Raw genomic sequence first — 13,201 nt, 5'->3', positions numbered from 1 at the left:
TACAAAGCTTTGTCAGAACTTTGCCACAGAGGTTTGACATGCCCCTCAGCCCAGGAGGTTTGGAGAAGAGGGGCAGTCAACAGGCTGCAGAGGGTGAACCGGTGTGGGGGGAAAGTAAGAAGTCGCTGGGCCCGAAGTACAGAAGGACCAAGCAAGAGGGGCCATGGCGGCAGGTGTAGGCCTGGCAGCCCGGATCTAGGGTTTGCCCATGATGGACATACTTTTTGCTTGTTGGCCCGTCCTTTCCCCCTTACCTCTTCCTCGAGTGGGTGGGAGTGACAGGCCAGGCCTGGGGTGGCATGGGCCCACCCCACAAAGTGTCCCAGCTCAGGCCCAGTGTCACTGTTCCTCTCCCCTCCCAGACAGGGATGTCCATCGCTTGGTGTTCCCTGCCGTGGGGCTTCAGCATGCCGGTGTCTACAAGAGTGTCATCGCCAACAAACTGGGCAAAGCTGCCTGCTATGCCCACCTCTATGTCACAGGTGAGGCAGGCACCTTACTGGCCAATCGCATGCACAGCCTAGCCTCCGGCCTACCCAGGGGCTGGGCGAAGGAGGGGCCTTTGCACCAGCTCCCTCCCTTTGGTCCCCTGGGGAGCCATCCGGCCTTGCCCCAGCCCTGTGGCTGCCCCTCTCCCCCAGCCCACTTCTCTGAGGCTCGGTGATCCTGCAGAGCCATTGGGCCCTAAAGGACCCAGCGGATGCTTGACCTGTGGCTTTCAGATGTGGTTCCAGGCCCCCCAGACGGTGCCCCGCAGGTGGTAGCTGTGACTGGGAGGATGATCACCCTCACGTGGAACCCCCCCAGGAGTCTGGACATGGCCATCGGTGGGTCAGGACCACGCAGGGCTGTGGGTAGGGATGGGGGTGTGGATGGGGCAGGCTCAGTCAGGGGTGCCAAGGGAGCCAAGAAGGGAGGGCAAGGCCCAGAGAAGCATGTGGGGAGTGATGGGAGTGAACGGAGTGCTGGGGCATGGCCAGGAGCTGCCTTGCCTGCCTCCTCTCCATGGAAGATGAAGCCCTTGCTCCAGGTCAGGAGAGGGGATAAGGGGGCCACCACATTCCTCTCTCCTCCTCTGAGAGGAATTGGGTGCTTGTGTCATGATCCTGGGAATATGCTCCCTTTCCCTGTCCATGATCTCTTCCTGCTCTATGCCTCAGTTTCCCCACCTCAGATAGTAGCAGGGAATTGGGATAAAGTCAAGTTCCCTCCATGCCTATAACTGGACCCCATGCCTGGCACCTTGTTGGCTCTGAGTCTGGCCAGGCCAGTGGTTGAGCAAGAGCATATTGGGGTCAGGCAGAAGCAACAAGAGAAACTGAGGCCGGTCCTCAGAGCAGACTAATGATGAGTTCCTGGGTCCCAAGCCAGCTGAACGGGGGTGGGGGGCACCCCGGCAATGCCCACCTCTAGCAGCTGCCTCCCTACCAGACCCGGACGCCCTGACCTACACTGTGCAGCACCAGGTGCTGGGCTCGGACCAGTGGACAGCTCTGGCCACAGGCCTGCGGGAGCCTGGGTGGTCTGCCACAGGGCTGCGTAAGGGGGTCCACCACATCTTCCGGGTCCTCAGCGCCACCATCAAGAGCAGCAGCAAACCCTCACCCCCCTCTGAGCCCGTGCAGCTGCTGGAACATGGTGAGCCTGGGTGGTCTTATGGGGCGGGGGTCGGAGCTGCTTAACTGGGAAACTGGGTCCCCATGGTGGAGGCTCAGGGGCTGGTCTGGACATGAGAGCTATGACAGGAACGGCATGGCTGAGCGTGACCTTGATTGTCAGAGTGCTTTCTTCTCGCTCCTGAAAGCAGCACTCACAGTGGGTGAGGCTGAGGCTCTGGAGTCAGACCAGCTGGGGGTGCAGTCCCGGTGCTGCCGCTTCCTGGCTGTGTTCCCTGGACAAATCGGACAAATCGCTAAGCTTCTCTGAACCTCAGCTTCCTCATCTGTAAAAATGGAGCTCGCCTGGCGACTGGGAGGGTTAAAGGAGCGGTAGGTACTAGGGCTCTGGCGTCAAGCCCGGCATAGCGCATGTGTTCTCCTCCTGCCAGGCCCGCCCCTGGAGGAAGCACCTGCTGTGCTGGACAAGCCAGACACCGTGTATGTGGTGGAGGGACGGCCTGCCACTGTCACCGTTACCTTCAACCACGTGGAGGCCCAGGTCGTCTGGAGGAGGTGGGGCCCCTGTTTGCATGCCCGACTCACTTTCTGCAAGCGGCAGTCCAGCTCCGGCCATCCTGGCCTGACCTCCCTGTGGATGGATCTGGGTGACCTCCATATCATGTGTCCCTTAGCTGCCGAGGGGCCTTGCTAGAGGCACGGGCAGGTGTGTATGAGTTGAGTCAGCCAGACGACGACCAGCACTGTCTTCGGATCTGCCGGGTGAGCCGCCGGGACCTGGGGGCCCTCACCTGCACCGCCCGAAACCGCCACGGCACGCAGGCCTGCTCAGTCACACTGGCGCTGGCAGGTGGGTGATAGCGAGCCTCTATTCCTCTCTTCCCTCTGAGGCCTACAGCCCTCTCCTCACATCCTTATGGACACACTCCTGCCTACCAGTCCGAGGTCCCCCCTCAGGCCTATCCATCTAATGGCCATCATAATACCAGTACTACTAATAACAGTAATAGGACTAATAAGTTATTTATTGAGCACCTACTATGTGCTAGGCTCAGTGCTAAGTACCTTACTGTATTACCTCATTTCATATTTACATCAACCCTGCAAGATAAAAGTCAGTTACTCTCCTCATTTTACAGATGCAGAAACTGAGGCTCAGAAAGTGCCAAGTATCAGGTCCAAGGCCACACAATAAGTACAAGCACTGGGATTCAAGCCCAGATGCCTAACTCCGGAGCCAGAGGGTGCTCTTCACTCCTGTGTTAAACACAACAGGAAATAGTGCCTCAAATGTAACAAGTGGAGGGATTTTAAAAAAGTTGATTTAAAAAAGAAAGAAGCCCGAGTGAGCACATCTTATCACCAGACTCCCAGCTCCGGGATCCTGACTGCCCTTTGCACGGCCTGTTGGGCAGAGCCTCCCCACCTTTGTCGTGAGGACCCTTTTTATAATTTCTCCTTCAAAGATGTAGTTGCTCAATCCCTAGCATGCGTTAAGTAGTAACTGTCTTGTTTTTCGGTTTGTTAATTAACTCTAGACATATGTAACTGCCACTCAGAGCTTCGGACCTGCGCCAGCTAAACAGTGTTACCTGCTGAGTAGATTCAGGTCCAACCAAATGTAAAGAAAGTGGCATTTTAGCTAGCACAGGCAAGCTTATCATGGGTAAATGCACATTCTCTGTTGCTTTTTTAAAAATTCTTGAAGTTCACTTGAAACCTTCCAGTTCTTTGACCTTCATAGAGCCTGCCCCCAACCCCCTCTCCCCTGCCCAGGCTAGAAACTAGATTCCTAGAGGGGAAGGAAGGCATCTTTAAAGCGGAAGAGATAAGTAGCAGGAAGGTGTGTGAGGAAGAGATGGGGAAGCCACCTGGCCCTGCTGTGGATGGTGGATGGGCGGGGCCACAGATTGTGACTGAGAGAAACTGTGTCCCAGCCAGACTGGGGCTTGGATCTACGCCCTTGCCCACTGTGCCTCGCACCCCACCCCCAGGCAGGGCAAGTGGAATGGCCCCTGTCCTCCGCGTCTGCCCCACTGTATAACATCTTTTCCGCTCCCGGGAAGTCCTCCCCTTTTACCTGTGTAAAACCGGGCTGTGCGCCTGTGCGGGATGGTGGTCCCTGCCCAGTGCCCCTGCTCTTCCCTCAGGGCCCGATCACTCCCATTGCCCCAAAAGCCATGATCCTCAAACATGCTCTAGAGGGGAGCACCAGGAAGTCACAGGCTCCTCTGCAAAGCACTTTGTAATATTTATTTAATTCCATCACGAGAATTAGAAGCCACTTTATAAGGAAATAGCATCATCGCACGATATGTGTAGAGAATATAATTACAGTCACATGTGGGAGAACTAAGCTGAGAACTGGTATTGTACCCCCACCTCGCCATCTCCATTTAAATATTTAAATAAGATTCAGAGATAAAACTTAAAGACAGAGGCAATGCCATTGTGAGCTTGATTCAGGGTCACAGGCGAAGTCGCCTGCAGGGCCCGGGACGGTATAGTCAGAGCCCTCTGTGGAACTGTGCAGAAGAGCGATCACCCACAGGGGGCAGCGTTGAGCCACTCCTCAGCAGCCCATTAATGCCATGAGGGAAGAAGCTCAGGATGGCCGGTACTGATTTTTCAAGAGTGGCAGGAAATCCAGATTTCTTTTGTGTGTGAAAATCTCCTAATTTGAAAGCTGGCAGAAAAACACTGAGGATCAAACAAAGCAAGCCTGCACCTTCTGGCTTAGGTTTTCTAGGATTTGTAGAACATCACGTATGGATTTACAGGGAGAGCGCTTGGTGCAGGCAAGGAACTCTGGTGTTCCCAGGGGCCACGTTTGAGAACCCCAGTGGGGGAGATGCTGGGGCTCTAGGAGGTGGGCGGGTGGGGTCTGGTGAGCCAGTTGCTGAGGGAGGGGTTGGAGAGCGGCTAAGGAGGCAGGCCCTTGTGACTCCAACATCCTGTCCCCCTTCCTTCCCCACTCCCACCCTATGTGTTTCAGAGGCCCCCCGGTTTGAGTCCATCATGGAGGACGTGGAAGTGGGGGCTGGGGAAACTGCTCGGTTCGCTGTGGTCGTTGAGGGGAAACCACTGCCGGACATCATGTGGTACAAGGTCAGAGGGTGATGAAGGCCTCAGGGGAGTCTAGCCTGGGGCTGGCCGGAAGCCTGGGAGAAGGGAGGAGGGGTTTCCTGAGAATGCGAGAGGGGTCCCGTTGGCCTTGGGAGAAGGGGGGCCCAGACGGAAGAGTGTTTCCCGAGGTGCAGTTAGGAGAAGGACCCAGGGTGCTGGGCGACGCTGGTGGGGGTTTGAAGAACCAGGGGACAAATTGGGGGGTGCAGGACTATCAGTGGGAGATAAGGGTGGAGCCAGTTCTGGGCCCTGGGGGAAGCAAGGCCCCTGGGGCTGAGGGGTTCCTGGCTCTGAGGTAGGAGGGAGATGGCGTCTCTGGCATGGAGATGAAGCTAGGTCCCAGGTGGAGGTGAAGCCAGGCCCAGGCTGGAGGTGACAGCCAACTCTGTAGGATGAGGTGCTGTTGACGGAGAGCAGCCACGTGAGCTTCGTGTATGAGGAGGCCGAGTGCTCCCTGGTGGTGCTCAGCACGGGGGCCCAGGATGGCGGCGTCTATACCTGCACGGCCCGGAACCTGGCTGGAGAAGTTTCCTGCAAAGCAGAGTTGGCTGTGCATTCAGGTGGGCTGGAGTTCAAGGAGAGAAGGGCAGAGTGCTTACTCCCAGGAAGTGAGCCCCTGGCCAAGTCACTCACCTACCTGGCTGTACACTCTTTGCCCCCTACATCCACCAGCCCCAGCGTCCCCCTCGGGCCCCCATTCTTGCTGCTCTTCTGTCTCCTCCATCTGCCCTGCCCTGCCTGTCCCAGTTTCTGCCCTCATTCCTCTCTCACCCTCCCCAGCTAACACCAAGCATCTCTTCCCCAGCTCAGACAGCTATGGAGGTGGAGGGAGCTGGGGAAGATGAGGAGCAGCGAGGAAAGAGACTGAGTGACTTTTATGACATCCACCAGGAGATTGGCAGGTGTGGGGCGAGGAGGGGGTGTGGCGTCTGGGGTCCAAGCACAGCTGGGTCTGAGGGTGGGAGGGTGTGGAGAGCCAGGGCTGCAGCGATGCCTGAATCCCAACGTCTCCCTGTGTCATGTACCCAGGGGTGCCTTCTCCTACCTGAGGCGTGTGGTGGAGCGTAGCTCTGGCCTGGAGTTTGCGGCTAAGTTCATCCCCAGCCAGGCCAAGCCGAAGGCATCAGCGTGGCGGGAGGCCCGGCTGCTGGCCCGGCTTCAGCATGACTGTGTCCTCTACTTCCACGAAGCCTTCGAGAGGCGTCGGGGACTGGTCATTGTCACCGAGCTGTATCCTGGGACAAACAGGCTGTCTGTCTGGGGGACATGTGGCCTGAATGATGGGTCCTTGTAACAGCCAATTAGCAATGTGTTTCATACTTTACAAAGTGGTCCCATTGACACTTGGGAGGGGCCGACTGCCTTTACAAAATGTGCCCATTTACAACTAGGAGTTCTGAAAGGATCTTATAAATACTTCACAGAGCGGATTCTGGAGACTTCTGTGAAAACCAACATTTTTTAGTCCATTTTTTTTTTTTTTAGCTTAAACTTACATAGCCCTTAATGTGTGCCTAAAAGTTTCACAAAAACTGATTTAATCCTCATGTATGCCATTCTCATGGAATTTTATCATCCCCATTTTACAGAGGATGAAACTGAGGTGCAGAGAGGTTAAGGAACTCACTTGACGTCACACAGCTAGCAAAAGGCAGGTGATTTTTATCACGAAATGCAGTAAAGTATATCTGGACATCATCAATACCGGGCTTTATTTGGAGGCTCTTTCCATAAAGAATGGATTTGAGCCTTGCATGAGGGCTATGGTTAAACAAAGCACTCTGTGGCAGGGATGCTGGGTGATTGGTTTGTCACTCCCTCTAGTGGGGTGACCATGTCCTTCACAGCAGCCTCCCGGTCTGCACTGTTAATACCCCAAACTCAGCAAAATGACCAATTATTATTATGTGTCATGGACCTTCTGGGCTATTGAATAGAATCAAGAAGTTCCATCTACAGTCAATAAAATTCTACTCTAACTTGGTCCTTGTAAATACCTCATGGGGTGGGCGAGAGGAGGTATCTCCATTTTACACTTGAGGGAACCTAGGCTCAGAGAGGTTAGGCAGCTTGCCCGAGTCCCCACAGCGAGTGAGAGTTCAGACAGGGTCGTCCCATCTGTGCACCCAGAGGATGGGGAAGTGTGCAGACACAGCCACTAAGTGGCGTCAGACGCACTGTAAGGGGAAGGAGAGAACCCTGTGCTGAGCCGGGATCTGACCCGAGCTCTGCGGGCGGAGGGCACTGCCCAGGGAGGGCCAGATGGTTGGCACTGGTCACTATTCTCCTTAATCCAGGACATAGCTGCACAGAGGAGCTGCTGGAGCGAATGGCCAGGAAACCCACCGTGTGTGAGTCTGAGGTGAGGGCAGTGGGTGGCAGGAGTCAGGCTGGGCACTAGCGTTCCCCCACTTGAGCTCTGAGAACTGAGGGTGGCTCCTGGGCGTGCCATCTGTGCCCATGAACAGACCAGGAGTAGTGGGGGAGAGCACTGTTGGGCAGGTGGCGGAGCCTCCTTCCCCCATCAGACCACACCCCAACCTGGGGCTCGCACCGTCCTCTGTGAATCTCAGCAGACCCGCCCTGGCTCCTAACGGTTGTTTCTGCATCTTTCTCACGTAACCATTCCTCAGACAGTTGTCCCAGAAGGAGCGCCACCTGGACTCCATTCGGTCTCACTGGTGTCCTGCCACGTCGAGCTGTACACGTTGTACACTGCACGATTCTATTTATCCTAATGTAAATGGCTTCCTTCTATGGTTACGCTGTGCCCGAGCTGTGTAGCTGTACCTGAAGGTCCTGGACCTCAGCCCCTAAATCCGTTTCGACCCCCTCCACCAGCCATCGAAGGCCACTTTCCAAGCATGGCTTGACCTCTTGCCACAGCCCTGGTGGTAATCAACGTAATACCCCACCCTTGCCCCACGGACTCTGGGCCACCTGTTTCCACAGATCCGGACCTACATGAGGCAGGTGCTAGAGGGAATCTGCTACCTGCACCAGAACCATGTGTTACACCTGGATGTCAAGGTGAGGTGCAGGCGGGGGTGGGGAGCAGACGGCCCCTGGGGAAGCCAGGCCGCGGAGTGTCCTCCCCTCTTCACTCAGCTCCCATACCTTGCCTCGTGTCCTGCAGCCTGAGAACCTGCTGCTGTGGGACGGCGCAGAGGGCGAAGAGCAAGTGAGGATCTGTGACTTTGGGAATGCGCAGGAGCTGACTCTAGGAGAAGCCCAGTACAGCCAGTATGGCACACCTGAGTTCGTGGCGCCTGAGATTGTCAACCAGACCCCTGTGTCTGGCGTCACTGACATCTGGTAATGCTGGCATACTGAGCTGCTGGGGTCGGCCAGGGAAGCTGCCCTCAGTGCCACGCTGGGGCCTTGGCTCACTGGCAGAGAGGAACTTGACTCAGCCCAGACTCCTCCTCTGACAGTCGACTTACGGGTCACTGACCCAATTACTACCTGCCCCTCATCAATCAGAGATGACCTAGTCACTCAAGGCCTCAGGCCTGGTAGTCCTTGGTTCCTTGTCTCTCCTGGAGGTGGGCCTCCCTCTCTGCAGCCACTTTCCCTCCCTGCAGGCAGGCACCCCGTCTCTTGGTCCTCAGACTCATGGCTTCCTGGGTTGGCCCTGCCATGACCCTTCACCCTTCCAGGGATGTCTGGACCTCCAGGTTTAGAATCCTCCCTGAAAGAGGAGCCCCCATGTTCATTTGTCCACGACTATGTTCACAGGGAGGACATAGATTCATGGTAGCTGAGAACTGCCCACTTCCGGTAGGAGGTGGGCTGTCCCCTCACCAACCTACTCTCCTTTCCCCACAGGCCTGTGGGTGTCGTTGCCTTCCTCTGGTAAGGACCTCTCTGCACTCAGGACCTCAGTCTCCAGTGGTCTCTTAGCAGGTCCACCTGTAACATCTGCACAGCCTGGGGCTAGAGAGCAGTTGGGGATCTGCGGTCCACCCCTTGCCTTTCCTCCCCCCTGCTCCTTCCTGCATGGCAAGGGACCCCATGTGCACGAATGTGGACACCCCAGCCTGCATGTCTAAGTCTGTCCACACCACAGCCCTCCGTGAGGGGTGGGAACACTGGCTGGATGGAGAGAGGCCAGTGCAGGCTCAGTGCCATCTAGGTGGGAACTACAAGGTCCTGACTGTCCAGCAGGGACTAGAAGGGGTAGGCTCAGGCTCAGCGGGGCATGTCCCCCGGGCAGAGACTTCTTACCTCAAGGACAGGCCATGGCTGGAGGAGGGACTGAACAGGTCCTCTAAAGCACAAGCCCAGGGCAGTGCTGCCTCCCCCACCTGTCCTGGGGGGTGGTGAGGGAGGACAGGCGAGAATCTCAAAGACTACCCCTCTGCCCAGATTCACCCAGCCTTCTCCAGCCCCATAGCCACAGGGCATCCACCTGTCCCCAGCTCTATGTCCCCACAGGCATCCTGTCATCACTGCCTGAGCCCCAGGGCTCTACCTACCTCTCACTCTGCCCTCTCTACCCCTACAGTCTGACGGGAATCTCCCCATTTGTTGGGGAAAACGATCGGACAACGTTAATGAACATCCGAAACTACAATGTGGCCTTTGAGGAGACCACATTCCTGAGCCTGAGCAGGGAGGCCCGGAGCTTCCTCATCACAGTGCTGGTGCAGGACCAGCTGTGAGTGTGAGGGCCCGAGGGGGTCACCCACCTGCAGAGTCCCCCATGCCAACCTTTACCGCTGCCCAAGCCTCTGCCCTTAGCTGTTCAATCCTCCAAACATTGACTGACTGACCGACTGAATTAATGAATGATAAATCTCTGCTTAATTCTCATCCCTTTACAGGAGGCCTACTGCAGAGGAGACCCTGGAACATCCTTGGTTCAAAGTGAGTCTAGTTTTGCAAAGTCATGGTAAAAGAGGCGGAGGGAGAGAGAATGTTATTAATATAACTCCATTTATTGAGTACCTACTGTGTGCAGTTACCATGATAGGCATTTTATATACTTATGATCTGTCGGCTTCATAATAGCTCTGTGAAGAAAGGTGTTACTCCCCTTTTGCTGATAAGGAAATGGAGGCTTACGTTGGAATGTCAGGGACTCCAAGGCATGGACCTGGACCCTCCCCCATCCTGGGCGTCCTCAGCAGGGCTCTCCCTGCCTCCTGAGATCAGCCCTGGTCCTTCTCACTCCTGTGCGCCCACCTCTGTCCTGCACTGGGCCCACATACGGTGGTTGGTAGGTGGCCTGGGTTCTTGGCTTTAAGCTCTGTGTGGGCAAAGTTCTTGCTCACTCATTTTCAAACCCCAGCACCACAGGGCACAGCTCTGTGTGGGGGCCGAGGTTCAGCAAATGACCTAGAAAGAACAACTGAATAAACTATGCAGTGAGCATGGGTCAACTGAAAGCTGAGGTCATTCTGGTATCTGTCCCTGGAAACACAAGCCTTGTCTCCCAGATCAGAAATGAGCTCTGAAGAGGACAGCCTGGGTGGTTGGCTGAGGGAAGCATCTGTTTTGGTCTGGCCCACCAAGGCTGCAGATGTCTGAGGTGCTGGTTCTACGTGGAGACAGATCGTGAGCTGGGCAGCAGGGCCCAGGTCAGGGACCTAAGCACAGACCTCCTAAGGCAGCCAATGAACCAGAACAGGGCCTCGAGCCCTGGTGAAAGCCCACCCCAGGAGCCGCCAATTTTCAGCCTCTCCTGTTAAGTTCGGGGAATTTGTCCATACCGGGGCACCTTGGCTGTGGGAGTTGCGACAGATCTTGGGGTTCCACTTACCCCAGGAGCCTGGACTCGATGCTACTCAGTCCACTGTCCATTCCTGTGGACTTTGTTTCTCCATTGAGGGTCTAGGTCGACAGAGGACTTCCCCTAAGTCTCTCTTTCCTGGGTTCGCAGACACAGGCAAAGGGTGCAGAGGTGAGCACAGATCACCTGAAGCTGTTCCTCTCCCGGCGGAGATGGCAGGTGAGTTAGGCTGGGCCCTGCTCTGTGCCTTCCACTGTCTTTCTTATCCTGCAGCTTTCTCTAAGCCTACCTCTTTTCTGTCATGTGTTCTCACTTCCTGCTCACCTATCTTCATCGGCTTTTTATTCTCCCAACTCCCAGCTTCCCCTATGTCCCCTGAGCGTCTGCCTGCCTTAGGCCTTCTCCCTCGGAGCAGAGGTAGGCCCGAGTGGGTCAGTCCAGCTCCAGGAGTCCCCGAGGTCTGACTCTAGTATTCTGTCTCCAGCGCTCCCAGATCAGCTACAAGTGCCACCTGATGCTGCGCCCCATCCCTGAGCTGCTGCGGGCACCCCCAGAGCGGGTGTGGGTGGCTGTGCCCAGAAGACCACCCACCAGTGGGGGGCTCTCATCTTCCTCGGACTCCGAAGAGGAGGAGTTGGAGGAGCTGCCCTCAGTGCCCCGACCACTGCAGCCTGAGTTCTCAGGCTCCCGCGTGTCCCTTACTGACATTCCCACTGAGGATGAGGCCCTAGGGACCCCAGAGGCTGGGGCTGCCACCCCCATGGAGTGGCAGGAGCAGGGAAGGGCCACTTCTCAGGACCAGGAGGCCCCCAGCCCTCAGGCCCTCCCCTCCCCAAGCCAGGAGCCCCTGGCTGGGCCCAGCCCCCTGCGGGGAGAGCTCCGGAGGGGCAGCTCAGCTGAGAGCGCCCTGCCCCGGGCCGGGCCGAGGGAGCCGGGCCGGGGCCTGCAAAAGGCAGCATCTGTGGAGCTGCCACAGCGCCGCAGCCCCAGCCCGGGGGCCACCCGCCTGACCCGGGGAGGCCTGGGTGAGGGTGAGTATGCCCAGAGGCTGCAGGCTCTGCGCCAGCGGCTGCTGCGGGGGGGCCCTGAGGATGGCAAGGTCAGCGGCCTCAGAGGTCCCCTGCTAGAGAGCCTGGGGAGCCGTGCCCGGGACCCCCGGCTGGCACGGGCTGCCTCCAGCGAGGCAGCACCCCGACACCAGCCCCCCCCTGAGACTCGAGGCCTGCAGAAGAGCAGCAGCTTCTCACAGGGTGAGGCAGAGCCCCGCGGCCGGCACCGCCGTGCTGGGGCACCCCTCGAGATCCCTGTGGCCCGGCTTGGGGCCCGCAGACTGCAGGAGTCTCCCTCGTTGTCTGCCCTCAGTGAGACCCAGCCACCCAGCCCTGTAAAGCCCAGTGTCCCCAAACCCAGTGTCCCCAAACCCAGTGCCCCCAAGTCTCCAAAACCTACTGCGACCACACCCAATGACACTCCCCAGCCCTTGGCACCCCAGCCTGCCCAGAAGAAGGCCCCAGAGTCCAAGGTAGAAGCAATCCCAGCCCCCAAGCCTACACAGCCCCCCGTGGCTCTGCAAACCCCAGCGCCCCCCCTCACACCCTATGCCCAGATCATGCAGTCACTGCAGCTGTCAGGCCAGGGGCAAAGCCTCCCACAGGGCCCTGCCACACCTCCAACGGAGCCCAAGTCCCACCCGGCTGTGTTCGCCAGGGTGGCCTCCCCACCTCCGGGAGCTTCCGACAAACGCGTGCCTTCAGCGGCGGCTCACCCAGCGCCGGCCGAGAAAGCCCAGGTCCCCACGGTGCCCCGCAGGCCAGGTAGCAGTCTTAGCAGCAGCATCGAGAACCTGGAGTCAGAGGCCGTGTTCGAGGCCAAGTTCAAGCGCAGCCGGGAGTCGCCCCTGTCGCGGGGGCTGCGAATGCTGAGCCGCTCGCGCTCGGAGGAGCGCGGCCCCTTCCGCGGGGCGGAGGAGGACGGCATGTACCGGCCCAGTCCGGCGGGCACGCCGCTGGAGATGGTGCGACGGCCCGAGCGCTCCCGCTCCGTGCAGGACCTCCGGGCGGTCGGGGAACCGGGCCTCGTCCGCCGCCTCTCGCTGTCGCTGTCCCAGCGGCTCCGGCGGACCCCGCCTGCGCAACGCCACGCGGCCTGGGAGACCCGCGGCGGGGACGGGGAGAGCTCGGAGGGCGGCAGCTCGGCGCGGGGCTCCCCGGTGCTGGCGGTGCGCAGGCGGCTCAGCTCCACCCTGGAGCGGCTGTCCAGCCGCTTGCAGCGCAGCGGCAGCAGCGAGGACTCCGGGGGCGCGTCGGGCCGCAGCACGCCGCTCTTCGGACGGCTGCGCAGGGCCACGTCCGAGGGCGAGAGTCTGCGGCGCCTGGGCCTGCCCCACAACCAGCTGGCCGCCCAGGCCGGCGCCGCCACTCCTTCTGCGGAGTCCCTGGGCTCCGAGGCCAGCGCCACGTCAGGTGGCTCAGGTGAGGAGGGGCAGCGTGGCTGGCAGTGGCGTGTGAACGAGTATGAGTGGGCTGGGGATGTAGGGCTGAAATGACAGCGGCAAGGTGCGGAAGAGGTGGGGTGCGCTGGACAGGGGCTCCGGGAGGAGGGGAGGGCCAGGGACACCCACTGGAAAGAGGCCGAGGAGGTGCGGGAGGCCCTGAGGATGCAGTTGGCAGGGCTGGAGCGGCCGGAGGCTGAGGGGCAGAGGCTGGAGTGGAAGCAGGCATGGGCG

At 58.5% G+C, this 13,201-nt stretch overlaps 1 protein-coding gene across 8 annotated transcripts in view; it reads left to right on the top strand.

Moving 5' to 3' along the window:
* Positions 1 to 13,201, top strand: part of SPEG (striated muscle enriched protein kinase) — a 54,787-nt gene that overhangs the window by 33,363 nt on the left and 8,223 nt on the right. For all 8 annotated transcript variants that reach the window (XM_036236595.1, XM_036236596.1, XM_036236597.1 and 5 more), the window contains 17 exons: positions 363 to 482; positions 723 to 827; positions 1,432 to 1,638; positions 2,048 to 2,171; positions 2,291 to 2,466; positions 4,612 to 4,724; positions 5,134 to 5,302; positions 5,548 to 5,644; positions 5,772 to 5,972; positions 7,047 to 7,104; positions 7,695 to 7,772; positions 7,879 to 8,057; positions 8,571 to 8,597; positions 9,250 to 9,402; positions 9,569 to 9,611; positions 10,627 to 10,695; positions 10,961 to 12,947. In XM_036236595.1, coding sequence (XP_036092488.1) covers positions 363 to 482; positions 723 to 827; positions 1,432 to 1,638; positions 2,048 to 2,171; positions 2,291 to 2,466; positions 4,612 to 4,724; positions 5,134 to 5,302; positions 5,548 to 5,644; positions 5,772 to 5,972; positions 7,047 to 7,104; positions 7,695 to 7,772; positions 7,879 to 8,057; positions 8,571 to 8,597; positions 9,250 to 9,402; positions 9,569 to 9,611; positions 10,627 to 10,695; positions 10,961 to 12,947 — 3,906 coding nt within the window. The remainder of the gene's footprint in view (positions 1 to 362; positions 483 to 722; positions 828 to 1,431; positions 1,639 to 2,047; positions 2,172 to 2,290; positions 2,467 to 4,611; positions 4,725 to 5,133; positions 5,303 to 5,547; positions 5,645 to 5,771; positions 5,973 to 7,046; positions 7,105 to 7,694; positions 7,773 to 7,878; positions 8,058 to 8,570; positions 8,598 to 9,249; positions 9,403 to 9,568; positions 9,612 to 10,626; positions 10,696 to 10,960; positions 12,948 to 13,201) is intronic.

This window comes from Rousettus aegyptiacus, unplaced genomic scaffold (genome assembly GCF_014176215.1).
Source record: "Rousettus aegyptiacus isolate mRouAeg1 unplaced genomic scaffold, mRouAeg1.p scaffold_m13_p_2, whole genome shotgun sequence".
NCBI classification, from domain to species: domain Eukaryota; kingdom Metazoa; phylum Chordata; class Mammalia; order Chiroptera; family Pteropodidae; genus Rousettus; species Rousettus aegyptiacus.
Note: the sequence above shows the minus strand (reverse complement) of the source record. Positions and strands in the feature narration are given on the sequence as shown.